General features: G+C 50.5%; 2 protein-coding genes across 7 annotated transcripts; both read right to left on the bottom strand.

The window, feature by feature from the left end:
• Positions 1–573: 573 nt before the first annotated feature.
• On the bottom strand, positions 574–12,556 carry BUB1 (BUB1 mitotic checkpoint serine/threonine kinase). Of its 4 annotated transcripts, none has more exons than XM_040058654.1 (25): positions 12,469–12,556; positions 12,256–12,315; positions 12,025–12,169; positions 11,510–11,706; positions 10,969–11,009; positions 10,611–10,705; positions 10,261–10,307; positions 9,967–10,157; positions 9,641–9,789; positions 8,919–9,253; positions 8,213–8,265; positions 7,574–7,714; positions 6,706–6,798; positions 6,293–6,383; positions 5,829–5,907; positions 5,123–5,303; positions 4,548–4,626; positions 3,929–4,152; positions 3,383–3,523; positions 2,684–2,799; positions 1,895–2,056; positions 1,615–1,772; positions 1,355–1,532; positions 1,092–1,198; positions 574–908 (listed from the first exon to the last, which is right to left on the bottom strand). In XM_040058654.1, exons 1-25 carry the CDS (start codon positions 12,483–12,485, stop codon positions 713–715), a joined length of 3,276 nt encoding a protein of 1,091 aa, XP_039914588.1. In that variant the 5' UTR covers positions 12,486–12,556; the 3' UTR covers positions 574–712. The 4 variants fall into 4 exon arrangements, with proteins under 4 accessions (XP_039914588.1, XP_039914590.1, XP_039914589.1 ...); XM_040058656.1 differs by having other exon boundaries at positions 8,919–9,136; XM_040058655.1 differs by having other exon boundaries at positions 9,644–9,789; positions 12,469–12,541.
• A 505-nt stretch (positions 12,557–13,061) lies between these two features.
• LOC120750238 (uncharacterized) lies at positions 13,062–24,494 on the bottom strand. Of its 3 annotated transcripts, XR_005699938.2 has the most exons (20): positions 24,428–24,494; positions 24,244–24,326; positions 23,546–23,660; positions 22,339–22,467; positions 22,023–22,139; positions 21,217–21,335; positions 20,971–21,072; positions 20,232–20,358; positions 19,141–19,342; positions 18,260–18,404; positions 17,073–17,258; positions 16,753–16,817; positions 16,383–16,470; positions 16,118–16,187; positions 15,351–15,570; positions 15,040–15,130; positions 14,670–14,783; positions 14,157–14,275; positions 13,750–13,948; positions 13,406–13,536 (listed from the first exon to the last, which is right to left on the bottom strand). XR_005699938.2 is itself a non-coding variant. In XM_040058657.2 (19 exons), the coding sequence occupies exons 1-19, from the start codon at positions 24,446–24,448 to the stop codon at positions 13,391–13,393; spliced, it is 2,259 nt and encodes a 752-aa protein (XP_039914591.1). In that variant the 5' UTR covers positions 24,449–24,494; the 3' UTR covers positions 13,062–13,390. The 3 variants fall into 3 exon arrangements, 2 of the variants coding, with proteins under 2 accessions (XP_039914591.1, XP_039914593.1); XM_040058657.2 differs by lacking the exon at positions 13,750–13,948 and having other exon boundaries at positions 13,062–13,536; XM_040058659.2 differs by lacking the exon at positions 13,750–13,948 and having other exon boundaries at positions 13,062–13,536; positions 24,244–24,357; positions 24,428–24,451.
• Between the last annotated feature and the right edge of the window lie 44 nt (positions 24,495–24,538).

Here is a 24,538-nt window from a genome sequence, read left to right as displayed (position 1 = left end):
AGGGGAATTCAAGAGGTTCTGCCATCAGGGCAGGGAGAGGCACCCCAGCTGCAGGGAGAACAGCAAACCCTAGGAGAACCAACACATCCCAGCTCTTCTTGACTATCCCAGGCTGTACCTGGTGCCGAGGCTCACCATGGCTTTCCAGCCGAACAATTTAAGTAGAGGAAAAACACCCCTGAAACAGAAGCAGGAGGGAGAATAGGGAAAGCTGTTGTCTCCCTCCTGTGGGGAGATGCAAAAATCAAATTAATGCCCTCTCTTCCCTCGGGGCGGGTAGTGCTGCTAACATATTCCTATTGAAGGAACACTTTTTTCTACCCCCCAAATTCTGCCGTTACAGGCAAACAAGAGACATTTGTCTTCTGGGTTTCCCCTGAGCTTGAATAATGATGTGGGGGAAGGTCAGAACTGGAGGCGCCAAGGGTGGGTTCAGTCCTGTCCAACTTAAGTCTGACCTGCAAACCTCCATTTCCTCCATCTTAGAAATTCCTGAGGACAGGAAGAGCCCAATCCAAGCACACTCATTGCCTCCCAAACCAATTAACCACTCAATTTAGCATATTTCCCCCCCCAAAAAGGCACAGAAAGATGCAAGGCATCGTTGCTGAAGTCAGCCCCAAACCCATTTATTATTTAAAACCAAGTTATTACAAAAGGATTCCACATCCATAAAACCCCCAAGTCCTTGGAAACTGTGCAAACTCAACCTTTATTTCCGTGAGCGTTTGTGCTCGATGAGCAACACGACGAGTCTGTTCCGAAGGAACTTGATTTCCTTCGCATAGGACCTGCAAAATAAATCCTTGAGCTTCTGGCGCAGAACTCTGAGGGAAGGCAGGTTGTGGCAGCTGGGAATATTCAGCAAGCTCTCAAAGAACTCCTTCCACAGCTCAGCATTGGCAAGCCTGCAAAAAGGGACAAAAAAAGCATCAAAAAAAGCACTAAATTCAGCTGTTAAAATACTGATTTTTACTCTGCATTCCCAGTTAGAAAAGCTGTGACAGAACCTGACCTCAGAGCAATGTGGTACGAAATGCGGGTTTCTAGGAAATCTAGGCAAAGATTTGGGGAATATTTTGGACACCCACCTCCTGAAGGTTCCCTCAGGCTTCCAGACCCCGTTGTCGTCCTTGAGGCGCATGTATGTGCCGAAGAGCATGCAGTACACGGTGGCTGCAATCCCAAAGTAGTCTGTCTAAATCAAAACCACACCAGTTTTGTCAAAAACATAGCCAGAGCACTAAAAATGAGCTGAAAACACCCCGTGGATGGGGAGAGGCTCTGCAAGAGGCTACAGCTCCGGTAGAGTCCAATCGTGCAGGAAGCTCTGAGATTCCAGGCCGTCCCTTACCTGGTAGTTCCACGGTTTGTTGGTCAGCATTTCCACACACTGGAATCCAGACGTTTCACACCTAGCAGTGAAAGCTGTTCCCTCGGGGAAGAGCTTCATGTCGATGCTCTGGCCCAGGTCAATGAGGGTCAGCCCGTGGCAGAGCCCGTCAATGTCACACGTGTCGTTGTCCAGGAACCTTCAACCACGACAAGAAACAACACCCTCAGCGTCTCCAGGCTCCCGTACGGTGACATCTGGTGACAACAGGAGACACTTGCCTTTCTCCCAGGATGAAATTGTCGGGTTTGATGTCCCCGTGGATGATTTTGCAGCTGTGCAACTCTTCCACCATGTGAAGGATTTTGACGGCGAAGTAGATGACAAGGGCTTGGGGCATCACCTTCTCTGGGAGCTTCTTGTAAATGTTAATGGCATTCTGGAAGCCAGAGACACACACCATGGATTAAGGAACAACATATTCCCAAAGAAGGTAAATCAGGTGGAGGAAACGCTCTGAAAGAGCAGAGATGCTCCAGAGCAGAAGCTGATGGGACTCACGAGCAGCGTTCCGTAGTTGTGGAGCTCCCCCACCAAAATGCTGCCATTGGGGAAGAAATGGGCGGAGTAGAAGTGGATGTAGAGGTGGCGCACACTGGGGCTCAGCCTCTCCAGCAGCTGGGTTGCAATGTAGAATTCCCAAGGGTTGGCAGGCTTCTGGACCTGGAAGAAAGAAGGGGATATCCTGGGAAATTCTGGGAGCAGTAAAAGCTGGAGTTCCTCTCAGGTTGGGTTTTGCTGTTGGTTTTTAATGGCAGATCAGGCATCTTCCCTCTTGAGCTTATCCCAGAATGGTTTGATTCAGGAGAGAACTGAAAGATCATCCAATTCCATCTTCCACAGCCTGCCATAGGACACTTTCCACTATCCCAGGTTGCTCCAAGCCCCGTCCATCCTGGCCTCAGACACTTCCAGGGATCCAGGGGCAGCCACAGCTTCTCTGGGCAACCTGTGCCAGGGCCTCCCCACCCTCACAGGAATCAACCTCAGCTGATAAACTCCGGGATTAATCCTCTCAAATCAAGACTTCAATCCCATGCCACAATTCCACACACTCCTTGTGAACCCCTGATGCTCCAAAGACAGCATAAATCACATTTCTGTCCTGAAAACAGTTTCACTTCAGGGGTTAAAGAGGGGCTTTAGTTTTTCCTGAAGGACTAAATGTCAGAAAGATCCACTAAAAGGTCCCAGAGGCAGATCTGACGTGGAAAGGCCGAGGATGTGTGTGAATCTCCCAGGGGGAGGGTCAGAGTCCCAGGAGAGCTGCTGTGGCCCAACACCACTGACCTTGAATATCACTTTCTGATTATTCCGAGGGTTACTGGCATCCAGGATGGAAGCTTGATAGACTTGGGCAAAAGCTCCTTCTCCAACCAAGCAGTCCACATGGAATGTGCTGGAACCTTTAAAAGATTAACATTAAATCCTGCTTGCCAACTCCACAGAGGAAAAAGGTGCTCCGTTTTTTCTCCACAGGAGGAAAACGAGAAAAACCCCAGCCCATGTGAATTATTTAATCCTAGATCAAGTCTTTCCTTAAAAATCTCTTCCTGCTAGGAATAGGAGAGAGCAGGAGTGCTGGACGTGCCACACACTCGACCCCGGCATTTCTATTTTTGCCTGACCCCCTGGAAGCAGTCAAATTCCAAAGGGCATGCCCTGGAAAGTAAACACTAATGTTTAAGTCCCACAGGGATGTTGCAATCCCTGTCCTACAAGCTTTTGTTGACATGGGCCCGCTGCTGTTCCGCACAAAGCCGGAGAGCTGTGGCCCAGTTTACAGGGAAACTGGGAAAAATGCCTCATCCGAAAGGCTCATGCTACAAAAGACAAACAAACCAACCCCAGGCCTAATTCCCAACCTGAGGCTGAGATCATCTGGAGATACACACACAAGGAAGCTGAATTCCCACATACTTCTGAGAAGTTTTCCTAGAAAAAGTTTCAAGAAATGTTTGGCAATGATAAGATCGAAGGAGCTCTTACCCAGTGAGAGTTCAGCCTTCAGTTTGATGAATGGAAGAGGAGATCTCCACTCAAAGTAGTCAGCGTAGGTGTGGAGCGGTTTCGGAAGCTCCGACAAGAATTTGCCAATCAATTCTTTGTCCCAAGGGTTCTCAACAAGGACTTCGTGGAAAAAAGGGAAGTGTTTGAGCCCTAGGTGTCATTCCAAGGAGGTAACACAAGTTTGGGCTTGAATGAGCATCACTAATTTAAAGAAAATAGTTAACCAAAAGCCCCGGGAGGAATAAGGATATGTGAAGCATTCCTTGATTTCCATACTCCAGCTTTTGCACCTGCCCAGAAATCCAGAGTTTCCCAAGGTGTTTGAGCCTCAGTGAGCCCAGAACCTGCCAGGATCCCAAGTATTCCTGCACTCTGCAGTACCCGTGGCAATGTGCAATCCAGGTACAACCCACACCCAACCCTAACCCTCCTCACATCCCTCGCAGGTATCATGGAATTGCTCCCTCCAGTGCACAAAGCACTGCCCTTGGAATGCAGGGGAGAAAACCAGGGAACGCTGTGTACCTGCAGGTCTCCCGCTCCAGGCTGTCCTCTCCTGCCCAGCTCCACACAGCCTCTCCTGGGAAGTTCTCTCCACCCCAAGGGAGGAGGAATGTCCAGTTCTGCTTTGAGCTGTCTGCTCATGCAGTTGTTGGGAAGCAGCTACAGCAATTCCCTGGATTCCAGTCCCTCGTTTCAGGACATTGCCATGAAGCCCTCTCTGGTCTGGGACATGTTCGAGAACAGGGCTATGGATTTAAGCAAAATATTAATAATAATGTTATAATAATATAATATTATATTATTAACCTTCTGCCTTGGTGGTTTGGCACCTTCAGGGAGCAAAAATGTGTCAAATGCCACCGTGGCCAACATGGAGGTGAATAAAATGGAATTTTCTTAGGAAAACTAGATTTGGTCAAGTCACTTTACCCATTCCCTAATAATTCTCAAGTTCACCAAGAGAAGAAAACGGTGGTTTTTTTGGCCAGTTAGTTTTTAATTTCAGTGGGGGAAAACTTAACTCTTGGAAGGATGTTTGGGGCATGGTCACCAAACCCAGGTCCCTTTACCCCCAGAGTGTTGGACAAAGCCAGGCTGATACAGTGGAAAACCTTGGAAAATTGGCATCCGAGCAGCATACCTTAAATTCTTGGGCTTTGGCTGCCTGTGCAGTTCTCCAGAGAACTCCAAATCCATTTGGGGCAAATTTTCCTTACAGGCTGAACAAAGAGATCAAGAACAAGAGCAAATCAATGTTTATTTCCCCAAAAGCAGGAATATTTGGAATAAAGCAGGAATATTTTCATCCAGCAGCTCTGAAAGCTGCTGCCACAAAAACCAGAGCTCAACAAAGCCTCATTTCAAATATCCAAGTTAAAATAACAGCTGGATTTCTCCAGGGAGCAGATTCCAAGATTAAAAAGGAGCAGAGCAGCATAAAGGTGCTCCCGGATGGGATTCAGCCAATGTTTGGATATTCCCAACCCCTTGGAATGGTTCACAGCAGCAGTTGGACGCACAAAGCTTCTCTTGTCCCTCACCACTTCCTCTTAATCCAATTAAAAATCCTTGGAGAGCTGATGAGCTGCTGTTCCACAGGGAATGTGGACTTGGAAGTGGCAGCAGTGGGAGCCACACCTGGGTGGGATTTGGGCCAAAATGGAGTCATGAGGCACCAAATTCAATCTTTTCCACCCCAAATAATCCTTATTTTACCTCTGTCTTCCAAAGGGGGCTGGGAACGAGCTGCCAGGTAATTAAAGGGTGTGGACATGAGCTGGGCAGCTCGGGCAAAATCCCTGGTGTCGTCTGGACTGGGAGCCAGGGCTTTGTTGCTGCAGGGGCCATTCCACACCGTGTAATCATCCCTCAGGAATTCCGTGGTCCCTGTTTCTTCCTAGGCAGGAAAAAGAGAAAAAAAAATAATCAAGGTTCAAAATTAAACCATCAAAATTATCCCAAAACAAACAAAATCCCGTGTTTCCATAATTTTAGACTAGGTCTGAATGCTGGTACTAGTCAAAGCAACAGCAAAATGCCAGACAACCAGAAATTGCTATGAGAGCCTGGAAAGGTCAATCCCATGGGAAGGGATCTCTTTCATCCAAGTTTTATCCATCTCCTTGGCTGTGGAAGCTGTGAGCAGGCTGCTGGAAGATGAAATGTCTCTTCTTCCCCCAAACTGATGCCAGCTCCACGCATTTGAGAGGTGGAATTCTCCATCAGTTTTATGTCAACCAACAATCAAAAAAGCTCATCCCATTGGCAGGAAATGAGAAAAAGTATCCAGCCTTCAGCCAGGCATCATTCCTAGGAATATTATGGGATTGGGATAGAGCAGAGGTGAATCCACCCACTCTGGTAGCCCTCCTAAAGTGCATAAGCCACTTCCACGGCTAATCCCTGCAGGATCACCACTCACTTCTGCTGCACAGTTGGTCACAGGATGGTCTCCAACAAAAGTTCTGGGCTCTTCTGGTTTGTTCTTGTGCTGTGGGATCCTGAAAAATGATCCAAAAACTATAGAACAGCTTTTCCCCAGGAGCTTTCCCAGGCACACTGGTCACAACAAAGGATGGTTTGTTTTAACTCGAATTTTAAATTTTATTTTAAGAGCCCCATTTGCAGCAACTCGGAGAAGCTGCAGCAGCTCAGAGTTATCCCCAAATTCTCCAGAGAATTAAACCTCCCAAGCACTGTCCAAACAGGGGAGTTGTGCAATCCCAGAGCAGCAACTCCTGCTTTTCTCATGCCACTCCAGGCAGCTGCCACCAGCTGTATCTGAGCCAGTCCTGGCACAGCCACTGCAAAGTCCCATAGAATGGGATCGATTTTTTCCATGATTTTTAAGGAGCTGAGTTCAACTGCTCCTTTTTCCCTCCTTACCTGCTGTTCTCCTTGTCCTCCTCATCCTCAAAGATGGCAAATGCAGGAGTGACAGGGACAACGGTATTACTTTTCAAACATCCACCTGGCTCTGAAAATAAAAGATAACCCCTGTTATCTTCACACAACAAAGATTATTTACACAGCCTCATTCTCCCCCCTCTCCAGGCATGTGATGAGCAGGGCTCCATCCAGCTGCACCTGCAGAATTCCCACTACAATCACCTTTCCTACAAATTCTTGGAAAGATTTTTCCAGCCCAACCACAGATGTGAAATCTCTCTTTGCTCACTCTTGTAAAGCCCCTAGGTTTCAGACTGGCTCAGCTCTCACAGCAAATACTGGTGGGAGGTGTCAGTGGGAAATAAAGAATGGAATTCCATGGACTGGGAAAATAAAAGAGCACACAGCACCTTTTCTGCAAAAGGCTTCAAATTGTTCCTCACTGTCTTCCAGGACAGATGGCTCAGGCAAGAAGGGTGTTTGGAACATATCCATGAGAACACCTAAGAAAGAAAGAAATAATAAAGGAATAAATAATAAAGGAATAACACTCCCAGGAAAATAATTTTTCAGAGATTCTTCCATTGTGTAGTAACCAAATCAAATGCCAATTAACTCTAACAGCCTTAAATGCGAATTAGTAATATTGTTAAAATTTATCAGCAGTCAATAACCAATTTCTCCTCCCTCTTACATTTAAACACCTCAGACAACCGATCAGACACCAGAAGAGCCAATCTGGCCAACACACGCTTGGTCATGGCCCTGTTTACTCCCTATCCAAGGGGAGATTCCAAATTTCCGAAAAGAGCAAATTCTCCTTTAATTTCTCAGATTTTTTGAAAACTTAGATATTTGTAGGACTAATGAATGCCGCAGGCTTTTTGGGTTTCTTTTTTTCATTTTTATTCAGCTCAGTATCAAGCGGAGCTGACTGTGAGCTCCCAAATTAGTGTGGTTTAGGACTTCACCTCCCAAACAGGATTCCCTGGAAAAGCAGCTCAGACAACACACTCCCAAAGAAGCCTGGCAGTGATTTGTCCAGGAATTGATGGGATGTGGCTGCTGGGATGCTGATAAAATATCAATTTCCGGTCAGAAGTTTTGGGTCACCCAGATAATCCCAACAGACAATTAATGATTTAATGTAATTTTCCTCTTTGAATGGTGCATGTGCCCATCCCTGAACAGATCCTTTGGCTAGAAAAGGCTCCTCTAGCATTTCCAGGGGAGAGCCCACGGACTCCAGGGGAAGGAGAACTTTATTCCAGACCTTACCCAAGGCTTCCTTCGTGTGGACCGTGGGTGACGGCTGCACCTTGAAGGGCGTCGTTGTCCCCATCACTCCTCCTAGCGAGGTGTTGGGGGTGGCCTGGGAAGCATTTCCACAGGCAAAGGAGGAATTCCCAACTCTGGAAGCTGGAAAACACAACAGCAAGATCATTCCTGAAGGAGCTTGGGATTGTTTATGAGCATTCCAGCAAAACATTCGTAGGCAAAGTAAACAAAAGGAGCAGCAGCACTGCAGAATTTGGGGAGAGATTTTGGCTTGTTCAGAGATTTGCATGGCAGATTCCCAAGGGAGGCTGCCCTGGAGGGCAAGAGGGACCTGGGACTGCTGGGTGGCTTCCGAGGAATTTATCTGCAATTCCAAGGAATGCTCTATCCCAACACAGAAAGTGAAGCAGGAAGCCAGCAAGGACAGTGATTCCCAACCATGCTCCAAAAAGAACTGCTCAGAACATAGGAACAGGGACTGGATCCATGTTCCATGGAAGGGATAGAGGCATGCAGGGATGGAGTTTGGGAAGTCAAGAAGCTTTGCCAGGGTTGGAACTGGTGTCCACATGCAGTTAATGATTCCCAGACGGAAACAGCCACACCAATGGCATCAGTCTCCATCCAAAGGTTCCTTACCTTCCTTCGCATCCACAGCAGGGGTTAATCCAGTGGATCCCTTGTTAGGGGACCTTCAGAAGAAAGAGTCACAACATCACCTTTGAATAAAAGCTATTTAAATAAATCCTATTTAAATCCCTATTTCAATGAAGTGATAGCTCCTTTAATAAAGATCACCCTGGAAAGTTTCTCCTACAGCTGCCAATAACCTGGGAGGGAGCAAAGTCCTTTAAAAATGTTAAAATGCATTAAAAGCTCTCCCTGGACACAGTTTGCCTCCAAGAAATTCCAGAATATGAGTGAATACCTGTTCCCACCTTGGCCAACTCCACTGAGCCACCCTTGCTTTGCCAGCCTGGGTTTCTCCCTCTGCCCCCCCATTTTGTGGCCGAGTCCCACAGCAGAAGTGCAGGAGAGAAATATCAGCACTTTTTATCTCTCTCTGGAGACCTTGGAGTGGGATCTGCAGGAGCAGATCCTGGGGTTTATTCCAGGCATGCTGGGGCCAGCCAGGCATTACACACCAAATTTCCTCTTTACTGCAATTAAACCACAAGATAAAAGGAATTAAACACGACCGTGTTTGAGCTAAGTTTAATAAATAGTGGTTTCAGGCAGGTTTGTGGTTTTTTTTCCCAGAAGGGGAAGAAAGGTTTATTTTTAGCTAATTCTCAGTGTGGACCCTGAGGACACAACTGCAGGCGAGGAGCCCGTTCACACTCACAGTTCTCTTGCGCTCCGAGGCAGAGCCGGCTCGGGATGAGCCCGTTCCTGAGCTGGAGCAGCACTGAAGGGAGGGTGCAGCAAATTGTTCTGGAGCTCCCCAAGCTCTGCCCGAGCTCCAGCCGGGTCCTTCTCTGGTGCTTTCCAGGGAGAGGTGGCTGGGATGCGGCTGCCGAGGGGCTTTGCTGGCTGCAGGGTGGGAGCGGTCGCTGGCGGTGCCTGGAATTGGGGCTGCTCAGGCACCAGAGCTTGGCACTTTGGCACATCCAGCCCCAGAGCAGGTGCCATCCAGTTCCCTGGGACGTGAGATGTGCTGTGCCTCACAGGTGGGGGCACCTTTAGGGATGAGAAATGTTCTGTGACACCCAAATGCCCCCCAAATGCAGTGATCCCCTTTTTCTCTACCAGCACCATGTGACCAGAACGTAATGGAACTTGTAACCTACAAGTACAGCCATTCCCATTTTTCCTGTTATTTCCACATGCCCAGAACCCAAGAGAACTTCTAGCAGCATCTCAAACTAAACTGTAGAGAAGCAAAGCCACACCTTGGGGTGAAACATTTAAAATCTGGGTGTTGCAAGTTGTGTCAGATTTCCACACTGGCATCGCGGCCTCAACCTCCAGACTGGGTTAACAACCAACCCTGGTTTCTACAGCATGGCTGGATTTTGTGGGATAAGCCCAGGTAGAGCATTCCTGTCCATCCCAGAACCCACTCACCACCCTCTGGCTTGGCTCAGCTGCGGGTTCCAGTCTCGTTTCCTCCAGGCTTCTGGAGAGCTGGGTGAGCTGGTCCAGCTTCTGCTGCAGAGCTTGGAGTTCCAGGACTGCTGACTCCTTTTTCCTCATGGAGTCTTTCTTCTCCTCCTCTAAGGATCAAACAACGATTTTAAATGAATATATATGGCCTGTATGACGTGCTGATGGCTAGCTGTGCCTCCTCTCTCCTCAAGAGAGACACCACTAAGGTGGCACTGAAAAGGGGAGCCCAAGGGATGAGCTTAACCAGGAAACAGCCATTTGGAAAGCTAGAAAAAGGAGGATACCCAGTGCCTGCTGCCTCCTGAGGAGCTCATATTTCCTGAAGTATCTCTTGGCCCTCAGCTCCTCGAAGGAGAGCTCGGAGCCCTTGCACAAGAGCAGGTTCTTGTCGTACATCGGGACCTGCTCCCACCCCGCGGCACCCGACAGCGGCTTCGGCACAACCTCGGACTTGGAGATGTAGGTCACGTAGTTCCTGGGAGGAAAAGGGAGGAAAGGGCCAGGGTAGGGGGGATTTATCCCAGGAGAGAGCTAATTTTCCCACAATGGGACTTTAAAAGAACCGCCCAACCACTTACACTTCTTTTCCAGCAGCACAGGACTGAGGATCAGCAGCATCTGGACCCTAAAGCATGGAAATAAAGCACCAAAAAAATAAATTAAATTAAATTCAAACAGCACAACTGGCACAGAATCTACTGCTATTATTCCTGTGATTTTTGGAATGTGTCAGGCCACTGAGTGTGTCCCAGTGCTTCCCAGAGAGACATTCCTATGGAGAAGTGATGTTTGCAGCAGGAAACAGCAGCAAGATAATCTCAATATCAGTTTTGAGATACACCAGAGAGAGTCACTCTACTCTTATTCAGCCAGGCTCACCAACCTAAACTCTACATGAGACATCTTTCCCAAATAATTCATAATTTACCTGATTTTTGCAGGGATTAGGGCTTGAAACACCTTTTGGAGGAGCCATTTGATTTGCAGCATGGGAAGTCTGAAGTGGTTTTACAACAGCAGCATCTGGGACAGAAAACATAATATAAGTATTTTCCACTCATTAATGAGTAAAAATTGTTTGCTCCTTTGTGAGTTTTTATTAACTTGAAACACTGGAAAATTAATAACTTTTTCCAAATACACCGCCCTTAAGAATTTTTCATGCAAAGAGGGGAAAAAAAGTGGTTTCTACAGGGAATTTGTTTTCTTCAGTCACAAAACTCACTCATTGAGGTAAAAAATTCATTTAATGGAGTTAGAGATCAAGCAGGACTCTTCATCCTCACCTGGCACAGGAGGATTCTGAGGATCATAACTCTGCAGGGAGCTAAATTGCAAAAAACCCCATCAGTTATTACCATGAAATCCCCTGTCCCTCACCCTTCCCCACCTCCCAGCAATCCTGGAATTCCGTATACAATCATGTCATGAAGTGTAACACTGAAAAGCATGATTTTTACTGCATATGGACATCTCCACAGCTGCAAAACTAAAAAACCTTTCAAGAGGCAGAAGAACAGAATTGGGTATTTGTTTTGTGTTTTACATTACATTTTACTTTTGGGGTTTTTTTTGCATTTAGCTTTCAAGAATTAAATGCTTAACCCCAAGACTCAGCTCAAGGATTTGCTTCACTCTGGGATATTTTTTTTTAATATACATCCCCAAACACCCAATAAATATTCAATACCAAAGCAGCATTATTAAGTTTAAACCTCCCAAAAATAAACACACAGGAAAAAAAATAGCCTGCTACCCATGGTTCATTATGAGTAATTATGAGCACTCTGAGTCCTGAGTAAATGAGTAAAGGGGCCCCAGAGTTACCAGTGGAGCTGCTGCAGGTTGTCCCGGGGCTGTGCCTGGTTGAGGAGCCCTTTCTGGAGCACAGCTCCTGCTCCCTGCACGTTGCCTTCCTTCAGCAGCAGCTGAGCCCAGGCCAGGTAGAAATCCGAGGTCTTGGCTCCGATTCCCTGCCCGTGCAGGTACTCAAAGTACTGGCAAGGGGAAGAGATGAACTCTGCCTGCACGACACAAACGCACAAAGCCATCAGCACTTCCAGAATCAGCCAAGGGAGTTGCAGGCAAAATAAAAGACGTTAGAATGGCTTAGTGATCACCATAGGAAAGCATCATTTTTTAAGGATAGGAGAAGTTAAGGCAAATCTCTCTAAGCTACACAGCTTAAAAAACACACTCTTGCTTTCTTCTGGTCCCCCTGTTCTGCAGAGGATCAGAATTCCTGAGGCCCCCTGCTCCTCCCAAAGCTCTTTGCGGTCCCAGAACTGCCGCGTGAATAACTAAGGATAATTTAATTTCCAGAAAACCGCAGCGGTACCCACCAGCTTGACGCAGTAGCTCACGAACCGCGGGTCCTGATGGTACCTCTTGTCGCCCACGAACACCTTCACCAGCTCCTCCAGGAGCCCGGGCCAGCGGGTCTGCTTCTCTTGGGGAGGGAGACATCCCTCTGCCCACTGCAGGTACCTGCAACCGTTCCAGAGTCAGCTCCGATCCAGGGAAGAAGCAGCTCCCGGGCAGGGATGGGGCACCCCGAGCCGGGTGTGGCTCACCTGTCCCACGGTTCCAGAGGGTCGGGCCCTCGGTAATTCCGGATCTGAGCCTCGTAATTCCTGCAGGGAAAAGGCCGGGATCATAGAGGGTAGGAAGCGCCCGGGGCGGGCGGAGGCTGTGCCACCCCCGCGGCGCCGCGTGGCCACGGCACCCTCACAGCTCCGGGGGTTGCTCCCCATCCCGCTCCCGTTCCCGTTCCCCATCCCGCTCACCGCCCGGGCCCGTCCATGCCCGCCCTTCCCAACCGCTCCCGCTGATTCAAACTGGCCGCGCGCGGCCCCGCACCGCCTCCCCATTGGCCAGCCCTCGGCCCCGCACCGCCTCCCCATTGGCCAGCCCTCGGCCCCGCACCGCCTCCCCATTGGCCAGCCCTCGGCCCAGCGCCGCCTCCCCATTGGCCCGCCCTCGGCCCAGCGCCGCCTCCCCATTGGCCCGCCCTCGGCCCAGCGCCACCTCCCCATTGGCCCGCCCTCGGCCCAGCGCCGCCTCCCCATTGGCCCGCCCTCGGCCCAGCACCGCCTCCCCATTGGCCGTTGGCCCCATGAATGACCCAGGAACCCCCGCCCCCTCCCCGCGGGTGCAGTTCCCCTCGCAGCCGCTGGACGGCGCCCTGGGTCCATCCCCAAGGAAAAAGGACGGCCAGGAACGGAACTGGGAAGGCCATGGGAAAGCCTGGGCAGCGCACGCGGCGCCCTGAGAGCGAGGAGCAGCCCCGACTCCTGCCCACCCCTCCTCATTTCCCACCTCCGTGCCCTGCACGTTAGCACGGAGCAGCCGCGACCCTCTCCCATCATTAACTCGGAGGTTTTTCCAAACTGCGGGATTTATTGTGCTAAAGAACCGCTTTATTCAGCGTACACAGGTCCAGAGCTGCATATAAAAGTGCTGCGATACAATTCCAGTTACAAGTAGTTATTCCATTACATACTGCCCATGGCACCGTCGCTCTCCGGGAGCAGCCGGATACTCTGACATCCCCCTGCATTCCGGACATTTATACGAGACTTTACATGAGATAAAGCTCCTTTACAGGACACAGCTGTTTGCTCCCACCGTGAAAGCTGGGCCCCACGCATGGGATCAGCCAGGGAGCACCTGGACAGCTGGGAATCAGCTCCAGTCCCTGATCCCCCCTCATGCTGCACTCTCAGAACTCAGGCTCCTGGGAACAGCCGAAGTGGGGGACAAGTTTAGGATCTCTTCAAAGGAAGGACCTTCATCCTCCAAGGGTATCTCTGCCTCGAACATGCGCTGGAGCAGAGCATCCACTGTCCTGTATCCTGGGGGGACAAAAAAATGACCTATAAGCACCAGATGTGCTCCTCTGGATACCTTAAAGGCCCATGTTTTAAAACAGGTAAGACAATGCCCCAAATTACACTCCCTGCTGTTCCACCCCACCTGCTTTAACTACTCTGAGCCCTTCTGGAAGATAAGGCCGTTACTTGGGATTTGAAGCCCTTCTATTCCCACACAACGGGAACCTGACGTACAGCAAGAAAGCCAAAAGGAGGGTAACAGTCGCCGAGCCGGAGGAAAGGAGGACACGGTCAGCCCGTGATCCAAGGCAGCAGGAATGCTAAGCCCACAGAGCAAGGAGAAAGGAAAACAGGTGTCTTGGCACAGCAGGACCTCAGCCACCGGGCCACTGTCTCCAGAGGGAGGTTCAAGAAGAGAAGAAGGACAGAAGGGCTGAGGTGAGAGAGAAGATGTTACAGAAGTAAAAACAAACAGCAAATATCAAATGTCCACAGTTATCCCAAAGCTTCTAGGTGGGCAGGTATCCCTTTTATAGCCCCAAGGGAGCAGCAGGGCTTGGGAGTTTCCCCAGGGAGGATGCCTTGCATGCCTTCCCCAGCTGGGCACCTTGGACTTGGACACCCTGGAGGGTCACACTTACGTTTGGAAGCAATTTTGAACACCAGCCCTTTGCTCTGTGGCTTCGTTCCACCTTCCCCCTCAAGCTCGTGCTCTGCACTCTCCATGTTGTCAAGCAGCTGTTCACGCTGGAGCTCATCCCTGCACAGCAAGGGCCAGGAATTACCCTGGGAAGGGGGCACATCCTACCCTGGGAGCCCAGCAGTGGTGGGTTCTCAGTAGGGCAGGACAAGCACCAGCCACAGTGTTATCTTCCAGCATCCTTCCTGTCCTCTGGGCTGGAATTCCCAACTGGAAGGGCCATGGGAGGCAGCAAAGCCAGTACCAGTGGCTTTCTACTGGCATCTAAACCAGCAGAGGAGCCAGAACTTCATGAGAGGCAAGAGGAATCTCCATTTTTCAGGAATATGAGCCAGAACTTTGTGAAAAGGAAGGGGAATGTCAGCTCACACCTCGACACCACAGAGGGTGGTTTTTCCTTCATCAGCGGTGCCAAACTGGCCACACCCAGCACGGTTACATTTGGGGGGCTTACTCTTGAACTCCCATTCCCAGCTCCTGGATTTTCCGCTCGATGGCAGTTTCCACTTCGCTCTTCTCCAGGGAGTACTCCACAAAGAAAGCTTCCAAGATGAATGACACAAAGATACTGAAAGAAACGATGAGCAGAAGTGAGGCATCATTTCCTCACTGGCATTGACTGTCTCAGTATTCCCGGGCTCATCTCCCAGCGCTCCAACCCCTCCAGGTCAGAGCAGCACCCAGTGGGGACAAGAATACAGCAGATCTCTCTAAACACAGCCCACCTGTCTCCCACAGGTGACACCAGGCCCACTAGCAGTTCCCTGGCAGGGGCAGATCCCCTTTTCCATCTAAAGCAGAGGAAATCATCCCAAAAAACTTACTTGACAATGATTATCACCATCACAATGTGGAAGGCGATGAAGTAGAGCTTGGCAGGCTGAACTGTCACGTTGGCAAATCCATTGGCAAAGAGTAGAGTGGGAGTTAAGGGAAAAGAGGGAAGGAAGAGCTGAGGGCGGAACCAGGAACCCAGCAAAACCCTCTGAGGGACCATCTCTGCTGCCTGTGCCAGGGGATGCACATGTGCAGTGCCAGGGGAGGAGTGCGGAACTGAGAACAACCCAATTTCCCACAAGGACCATCAAGCCCAATTCCCAAGGATCCAGCAGGGAATGGGCACCACAAAGGATATCGTGCCACTGGTTGACCACGGTGAGCTCCATGAGGACGATGAAAGATGAGGCAAAGTTGTTGAAGTTGTTCTTGCAGTACTTCCCACGGGCAAACAGGGAATCCTTGAGAGCTGGATTCCCACATTCCAGGGCATGAGGAGCATTTGAGTTGGCCGGGAAGTATTGGATTTTCCCATGGAATAACTCCATGCCAATGATAGCAAACACACAATACACAACCTGGGAAGAGAAACCCCATCACCTGCTTCTCCAGCAAGCTGCAAGCCGCAGGGCAAGCTTAGCATCCCAGCAGGTTTTCCAATTTCCACAGGCACAGCAAGCGGCTGGAGGGCAGCACAGACTCCAAGACCCCCAAGCCACCCAACAGCATTCACCAAGCAGGAATAATTAGCCCAGAACGACAAACACATGGATAGGAAATATTCCCAAATCATAACAGAAGCTCATTTTAGGAAATCATTTGAAATCCAGGTTTCTCATTCAGCCTCTTGCCCGAACCATGATTTGATTCCTTATGATGCAAAGCCCAGGCTGCCAGAACACCCCATGGACCAAAGAAGGATGCCCTGATCCACGAAAAAGCAGGAATGCAGTCCCTCTGCACCCTTTGCTTGCGCAATGGCCACGATTCAAACGGACACTTACAGCTCCAAGGGCCTGCCATCGAGGGAATTGCATTTATCCCCTTGGAAACAGCACAAGTGTGAGATTTGAGACATTTCTGTGAAACTGGAGAGCTTTGAGCCAAGACACCAGGATTTCTTACCAGAGTGAGCCCACCAAAAGTCAGCATGGTCGGGACGATGTTTATCAGGGTGTTCATGATGACTTGGAACCTACAGAGAGCCCACACTGGTTATTGTCACATCCCCAGCAAAAGCCTGCAGAGAGGCTGCAGCCACTGGGCTCATCCCAGGCAGGCTGGGAGAAGGCCTTGGGACACTTCGGGGGGTGGCCACGGTCAGTGGTGGGCCTCTGACACAGACCAACCCCTCCCCCAAAACCATCTCCCACCCCACTTTCTTCCTCACCTCTGAATGCTGTCAACAATCCGGATCAGCCTGAGGACTCTTAGGATGAACACAATGTCCAGGATCTGCTGGCTGTTGTACTTCAGGGCTGAAAAAAGAACAAAGACATTTTTATTATGAAAATAAAGCTGGGAAGTGTTTAGATAAAATTCTTTCATTTGTTATTACTGTGTCCTTGTTAAACACTATAACAGGGAGCTAAAAAAAAAAGAAAAAAAAGAAAAAAGAGGAAGACTGGGTTAGTTCTTAGAAACCCTCCAGAAATTCCTTGTCTGGTCACAAAGCCTCTCAAGTCTGAGGTGCTGGCAGCAGAAGGTTGGGGAGGACACCAAGATTCCCAAGGCATGCAGGCTGCTCAAGCTACACTTACTGGACTTGAGGGTGGCATTGAGAATCGTTGCAGTCAGGGCAGCAAAGATGATGAGAGTATCAAACCTGGCACGAGGGAAGGCACTGCTGTTAGATTTTGGGGGACAGGAGTGGGGTTTAAACAAGGAGTAACCCCTGCTCCTCACATCAGGGCCAGGCAGCCCCGGGTCAGCTCAGACTATGGGCACATGGGAGAGCTTTGTCACAACATCCTCTGGTTCATCTTAAACACACCCTGGCACAGGAGTTCAGAGCACTTCAGTCCTCGGGGAGCTGAGTACAACACTCACCACACTCCACACAAACTTCCAGCCCACTTACCAGTTCCAGAACTGGGTTTTGCCGAAGAACTCCCTGGGTTCGTAAGTGTAGACCTTCAGGAGAACCTCGATGATGTACAGAGCAAGGAACACCCACTCCGCATAGGAAATGTAGGGGCTTTCCTCATCCAGAGCAATGAAGATGGCATTTATCAGGATGATGGCATCGTAAGTCCAAACAAAAGCCCTGCAAGAACCAAGAGAGATCAGTCTACAGCTCCCAAGGTCAAAGCCACACAGTTATTTCAGAAGCTCTTTGCCTCCTCTCTCAAAAATTCTTTACCCATCAGTTCTCCCCAAACCTGAGAGTCTGGGGGAGTCACTGAAGAATTTAGTTTTGCTCTTGAAGTCCAACATAGAATTTGGTTAACAGGTCCAGGGAAGCGATTTTTCCCTACCTACTCAGTGCTGCTGAGGCCACACTTGGGAGGTGCTGAGGGAGGAACCAGGGGCAGCTGGGCTCCCCAGTACAAGAGAGGCCAGTGCATTAAAGGGTCACAACACTGACAGAAGGACAGGACAGTGGAATGTGATGTGTTGGGAGAGCTGGGGTAGTCCAGCCTGACAGGAAGAAGGGGCAGGAGCAGCTCGTGTGCATAAATACCTGACGGGAAGGTGCAGGGAAGACGGAGCCAGACTCTTCTCAGTGATATCCAGTGGAAGCACAAGAGGCAAGGGGTACAAGTTGAAATACAGGAACTTACACTCAAACGAAGAAGTTGCTTGTTTTTTATTTTTTAACTGGGGGTGATCAAGCACCGGGAGGTGATGGAGCCTCCATCCTTTGGGGATACTCAAGACCCAGCTAGGATAGCTCTGAGGACCCTACTCTGGCTGACCTTGCTTGGAGCAGGGGGAGCTCCTCTGGCCCATCCCTAGATGCTCCTTGCAACCTCAGCTACTTTGGGATTCTGGGAAGGCTCGGAGGTGAAAGAGAGCTCTGGAGAACTCCAGACCTCGCAGAGCTGATGAGGCAGCAGGACACAGCTCCGCAGCAGCGACTGCTGAGGCAGGGGCAGATTTAAGTGCAGCACTTTGGTCCTGCATGGCAAGGACAAAGCCCAGCTCGGGCAGCCCACACTGACCAAGGCAGGCCAGGAGCACGGGCGCAGCCCCCGAGGGTGGCCTGGCCGCAGTCTGTCGCACCCAGCAGCACGCCCCGGAGCCCCCGGCCCCGCCAGAACTGACCTGTGCCTCACGACGCTGCGCAGGAGCCGGCTGGGCGCAGATCCGTACAGGCGCGGCGCCCAGCGCGCCAGAGGGTGCCTGCGGATCCGCAGCGTCACCACCTGGATGTTGAGCAGGTCTGCCAGCTGCACGAAGGACTTCTTGTCTGCAGCAGAGTGTCACGTGTCAGCCTGATCTCATGGCAAACAAACAGTGTCTGCTAAATGCACATCCGAGCCCACACGGGCGGCAGCGATCTGGACTTGGTATCTGCTCCCAGCAAAGCCAATCCCAGAGCGGTATCCACCACAACAGGCTGAACTCGGAATTCAAGCAGCTTCTCCGCCCCGTTCCTGGGGAATTGGCTCAAGCCACGGGCCAACAACCCCCACAGAACAATTCCGAATGAGGAGACTGACCAGTCTCTCCTGATACTCCCGCTCCAGAGGCCTGTGTGGGGAGATCCACTGCATCTGTAACAAGGGAGGCTTTCCACATCCTCTGCTAAGAACAGGAGGTCCCACATGCCATGGAGAGCTTGGCCTGATGTCAAATGGCTGTGAAGGGCCACTCACAGTGTGTGGGACATGGGCTATAGCACAGGCAGCAAGAACAACCTATCAGGACTCCAGGAATCTGGAGGGAAACAGGAAGAGGGGCCTGGAGCCCCCATTCCTGGAGGTGCTCAAGGAATGACTGGACGTGGCACTCAGTGCTTTGGGCTGGGTGACCAGGCGGGGAGCAAGTGTGGGTTGGACCCTATCTTGGAGATTTTTTCCAACTTCAGTGACTCTGTGATCCTCAGTCCCTCTGGGGCCATTACAGATCCAAACTCCCAATGCCAAACTCCTGGAAGGATCAGGCTCCTGGCCCCTGGCTCCTCCCCAATCCCCAGTGCTCACCTACAAACCCTTTCTGCTCATCATCCGAGATGCGGAGCAGCAGCTCCCGGTGGGAACTGCTGGTGTCAGGAGCCACCAGCTTGACCAGCTGCTTCCACCGGGCTTCCCGAACCACAAACTGCTCTCCCTCCTCTTCCTTCAGGAGGTTGAAGGCCTCGATCATCTTGCGGCGCTTCATGTAGGCGAGTTTACGGATCTCGTTCTAGAGAGTGCGTCAGGAGTCAGGCAGCTCCGGGTGCCCTTCCCCTTTTCTTTAACAAATAAACTCGTTTTCACAGCACTGAGATGCAAGAAGACACCCAGGGGAATGACATGGACACAAAGCACAGCACAGGTAGTGTGTGGGGGGGTGAGAAATAGCGTTTAACAGGCAGCTGTGGGTTCTCCAGACAGAGCTCTGGAAGGATCAACAGACTGCTGGATGCTGGGACAACACTGAAAAACCGGAAGGAAAGAGAAAGGGTAGCGTCAGACAGGAAGGAGGTGACAAAGATCATGGGATCTGCATGGCCACAGAAGGAAAGAGGATGTGTCCACACATGCTTCCCATCCACAACTGAATCCTGCTGAGAGCAGGGGTGGGGATCCTCTTCTGCACATGACTGAGCAGAGGGACATCCAGCACTCTGCTTCCCGAGAAAGATCCAAGCCCCTCATGGGAGCGCCCAGGAATTCCCAGCTCTCCCCCTTTGATCACAAGTCCCCAACTGCCCCTACCCAGCTCAGGTAGAAGAAAAATTCTGATTTACTCAGACCTCCCATTTCCAGTTCCAGTCCTCTAAGAGCACATGCTAAGATGCTGTGCAAAAACGGTTCCCAGCATGGAGACAGCATTCCTGAGCTAGGACTAAGCCACCAAATTAATGCAGAATGTGCTTCTTATCTGTTGGAAACACCATAGAATACTTAATTCAATGTCAACAGCGTAACTCCCAACAGCCCCATGATATGAAAAGTGGGTCTGTGCTTGTTTGCAGAGCACCAAAGGCAAGAAGCTGCTTCCCCTTCTCAAAGCTTTCCAAGGGAAAGCCAGAGGTTCCTTTCAGAGAACAGCAAGAATCCACTGGTCATCAAGCCCCTCCAGGCATTACCTTCAGGTGTTTTTTGTAGTTGTTGTAGACCACGGCCAGGAAGAGAGACATGAAGATGTAAGTGTTGATGATGACAAAGGCGATGAAGAACAGAGCGTACCAGGAGCTGAAGTCAAATGCCGGCATCCTAGAGAAGGGGAGGGGGATTGCTGCTTGTCAGACTGACAAACAGGGAAAGTGAGTCCACAAGAGAAGACTCCCACATGGATTTCCAAGTGCCATTTTGGACTGCCAGATCAAACTTGTCAGATAAAATCTAAAAACTGCATCAGTTCAGCTAGAGAACACCTTTCTTCTGCTGGGTTTTCATCCTGGTTTGTCAGGCCCTGACTGAAGGGGTGCAGAAGACAGCACAGAGATGAAATCTCCGCCAGTGTGGCCAAATTTAAGAGCAGACATGAGGCAACGCCTCAGTCATATGCTATTTTTTTGCCTCAGACCCACTTTTGCACTTACTCTTGGATGAGCAGCATTTTATTTCCCAGTTTAAATTCCCAGGGTCCCTGTACCATCCCAGTTGTGCTCAAGATATTTGCAGCACATAGATGACCAAGCCATTCCTCCCTGCCCTACTCTTGACAGTACCTTCCCAGCACAAACTACAGTGGGAAGCCAGAAGAGATAGGGATGGAAAGCCCTGCACAGAATTTTAACTCTGCCATGCAAATTAGAGGCTGCACAGAGAGCTCTCAAAACACTACGAGAGAAAGATTTGAGGATCTACACGTGTCATCCATACATGACATCTGGGCTGTTTGCCGTCGTCACCAGCACATAGAGGTCAAACACAATGTCCAGGTAGTTTTTGAAGTAGGGCAAGCCTTCTGCTGTCTGGAGATTCCTAGGAGGAAGAGGACAGCCTGGAGTTAAACACTGGCACCACATGTCCTGCAACAGGAGCTGCACCTATCAGCAGTGCTTGCAGTCCTTAGGAATTGTTTGGAGTCTGCCCAAAGTATCCCAGGAGCAAAAGAAATATCCACACCTCTCTCCAAACAGCTTCAAGGCCATGAGGGAGAACATGAGGAGGCTGAACATGAAGAGCAGGAAGACGTAGGTGATCTCCGGCAGCGTGTTGCGGATGCTGCGGAAGGCCCTCCGGATCTGCCAGGGACAAGGGAAGTGCTCAGAGGCAACGTGGCACCCCTTTTTCCCCTCACCATCCCATCTGGATCAAAACCCTAAACTGGGGTGCAAGAGTCCCAGGCCTTTCCTCCTTCGTCTCTGGCAGGGGGATCCTAGAAGGAAATGCCCCAGCTACGCATCACAGTGAACTCAGGAGCCAAGGGACAGAGGCACTGCTGAGATACTCTGCTGCAGGGAACCAGTCAGGGACAGAAATCCATCATTTCAGGCCACAAAACACATGCTCTGAGCCCAAATGTTGAGCTGCTCCCTCCCCCCAGGCCTCCACATGACAGCTTATTCATTTGTAAGTCAGGGCCAGACCAGTCTTGGGCAGCAGGACAAAGATCTCTCCGTGTTGAGAGGAATCAGAGTTCAAATCTGGACTACAGGTTTGAGAACTCCATGACAGTTGTTTACTCAGGAGACTTCCAGAAATCAGTAACCTGGTCCCTGACTCAGGGAGGAACACAGGTTTTTTCTGTGTACTGTGTGAATCCACCCTTCTTCCCACTTCAAATTATTGCTTCAGGCTACTTCTGAAACAAACCTTCTCTCACAGGACCCTAAATTCTGCCATAAAACCTTTCTGCTAATAAAGCCTGGAAAGCAGCAGGTTGTCCAGAAAAACAGGATCCTGGACATCCCGCCAGACCTTTTCCTTACCTGGCGACTCTCTGTGAAGTTGATGAGGAAGACGGGCCTCACAATCCTTGACCATCGGATGCTCCTCACATCATACAGCCTGAGGACCCCATATACGGCCAGGTCTATCAGGGATAACTATAGGAGAAAGAAGGAAAGCTCCCAGAAGTAATGCTGGAAAGTGTCTAGATAGCGAACAGCGTTCATTGATACAGGAGAGGTGCACACACGACAGGTTTGTGAGAGCTGGTTGGTTTGGCCATGGCTCACGCCTGCCAGGTCTAGGATCACAGCATGAGGGGGAAAAAGAAAACCACCTCCCCTGGGCCCAACTCACCAGGATTGCCACCATGATGCAGATGTTCTTGGTGTCCTTCCAGAACACGTTGTGCAGGGTGACTTTGGCAAAGTGTGTCAGCCGGACAAAGAACACCAGAAGGCACAACACCTCCAGCACTGACGTGGCCTGCAGAGAGAGCAGGGCTCAGCCAGCACAACCAGGAGCAGCAATATTCCTTTTTGCATGATAAAAAAACAGGCAGAGCAATATTTTCAGGCTTCCTTTTGTGGAATTCCCTGCCACAGGCAGGTTAAAGCCAGCAAGTCTGTGTTTGCTTAGGATTCAAGGAGTACATCTGTCACAATCACAGTAGTGCAGGACAAATAAAGGCTGCAGAAAAGTCTGGCCTAAAGTAAAACTTGGCTTCTACCTTCACACATGAGGACGGGACTTGTGTCCCAAATAAGGCTGGAATTGGTCTCTGAGCTGATGAACAGCAACATGACTTTGTCCACAGTCACATGGGCCATTGCTGGTGGCCACAATGGCTCCTACAGTCCGTGGCCAGCTCCTGTGCCTTTTTTGTCCCCATTTCATACAGATCACAGAATTATAAAATCACAGAAACATTTGGGTTGAAGGGGACCTTAAAGATGATCCCATTCCACAACCTGCCATGGGCAGGGACACCTTCCACTACCCCAGGTTGCTCCAAGCCCCGTCCAACCTGACCTGGAACACTTCCAGAGATGGGGCAGCCACAGCTTCTCTGGCAAACCTGTGCCAGGGCTTCACCACTCTCAAAGGGAACAATTTCTGTCTAATATCCCATCTAACCCTGCCCTCTGGCGGTGGGAACCCATTCCCCCTTGTCCTGGCACTCCAGGCTCTTGGAAACAGTCTTTCTCCATCTTTCTTGTTGGTCATTTCAAGTACTGGGAGAGCCAGTTAGGTCACTCTGAAGCTTCTCCAGGCTAAACAAGCCAAATTCTCTCAGTTTTTACTCACAGCAGAGCTGCTCCATCCCTCTGACCAACTTGGTGGCCTCCTCTGGACTCATTCCAACTTTCCATGTCCTTCCTGTGCTGAGGACCCAGAGCTGGATGCAGGACTCCAGGTGGGATCTCAGCAGAGCAGAGGACCAAAGATATCCACAAAAACATCACCATCCACTGTCTCTTGGCACCTCTGACAATCACTTTGAAACAAGCAGCCCTTGCTGGCTGCAGCAGCTGCATCTGCTGCTCCTACACCACAAACTCACCAGGAAGGGGAGCGGATACACAGCGGGTTCCTCAAACAGGGCAAGGGATAGGTTGAGGAAGATGAAGAAGTAGGTGGCTGTTCGCATCATCCAGTGGTTATAGAGGCGATAAAGCCTGAAGGAAGAAGGCACAGGCACCATAAATAAAGGCTACAAGGCACATCCCCAGGGCATCACCAAATGAGTCCTGGAAGAACAGCACTTACTATCCCAAACAAACATTTTTGCCAGCAAGGAATTTGACTATTTGTTTCCAAATTAGTCTCAGAGTGGATGGATACTATACCACCCTTCAGAGCAGGGTTAAATAACAGAACATTTATTACACATTTATTATAGTAAACAAGAAGATATTTAACTGTGCAGCCACCTGGTTCTGCCACTCCAGCACCTTCCACACAGCTGAGGGCTGACCCAGCCTCCCAAACTCTTCAATCCCGCAGAGTGGGAACTCTTCTTGGAAGAATTTACGTTAGTTTTATTTTCTCCCCTCCAGCACACCACAACTTTTTAATGTCGTTTCCCATCCTCATACAGATCCACTGAGCCCCCTTTTAAGCATTTCAGCTTAACTCCAGTTCTTGGCACCCCACCCATTCACCCTTAGCACCCAGGTTTTTCTGCCTGTTGCTGTGTGACCACGGACGTGGCCGGCCCTCCACAGGTGTGGTTGGGGCGGGCGGCGCATCCCCCCTTACCTGACGGCCTCCGGGGAGGTCTTAAAAGGAATATTCCTGTTGTACTGCGCATCGGAGACAAACGCTGCTGCCAGCAGGAGATCCTGGGGAAAACACAAGACAGTGTGCGAGGAGCTTCGGGGAAATTCTGCGGGATTGTTGAGGGGAGGGAGAAGGGGGCGAGGGCGCCCGGCGATCGCGCTACCTGCGCAGCCGCCTCGGCCATGGCGCGGGCGGACGCGGCGCCGCTCCGGCCCCACGGCCTTTAACGGGGCCGGTCCCGCCCCCGCGGCGGCGGAAGCGGGAGGCGGTGCCG

The sequence above is a fragment of the Hirundo rustica genome, chromosome 3 (genome assembly GCF_015227805.2).
Source record: "Hirundo rustica isolate bHirRus1 chromosome 3, bHirRus1.pri.v3, whole genome shotgun sequence".
Taxonomy (NCBI): domain Eukaryota; kingdom Metazoa; phylum Chordata; class Aves; order Passeriformes; family Hirundinidae; genus Hirundo; species Hirundo rustica.
Note: the sequence above shows the minus strand (reverse complement) of the source record. Positions and strands in the feature narration are given on the sequence as shown.

What these genes read in the sequence shown, in the direction of transcription:
- BUB1 (XM_040058654.1), bottom strand. An exon ending in CTGAGCCAAGCCAGAGGGTG is followed by an intron (nt 9,254 to 9,640) that starts GTGAGTGGGTTC and finishes TCATCCCTAAAG; the next exon opens with GTGCCCCCACCTGTGAGGCA. An exon ending in ACAACTACGGAACGCTGCTC is followed by an intron (nt 1,773 to 1,894) that starts GTGAGTCCCATC and finishes TCTGGCTTCCAG; the next exon opens with AATGCCATTAACATTTACAA.
- LOC120750238 (XM_040058657.2), bottom strand. Translation starts at nt 24,448, where the DNA reads ATGGCCGAGGCGGCTGCGCAG. An exon ending in ACTTCACAGAGAGTCGCCAG is followed by an intron (nt 21,336 to 22,022) that starts GTAAGGAAAAGG and finishes TGTCCCTGGCAG; the next exon opens with ATCCGGAGGGCCTTCCGCAG. An exon ending in CAATGCCACCCTCAAGTCCA is followed by an intron (nt 16,471 to 16,752) that starts GTAAGTGTAGCT and finishes TTCTTTTTTCAG; the next exon opens with CCCTGAAGTACAACAGCCAG.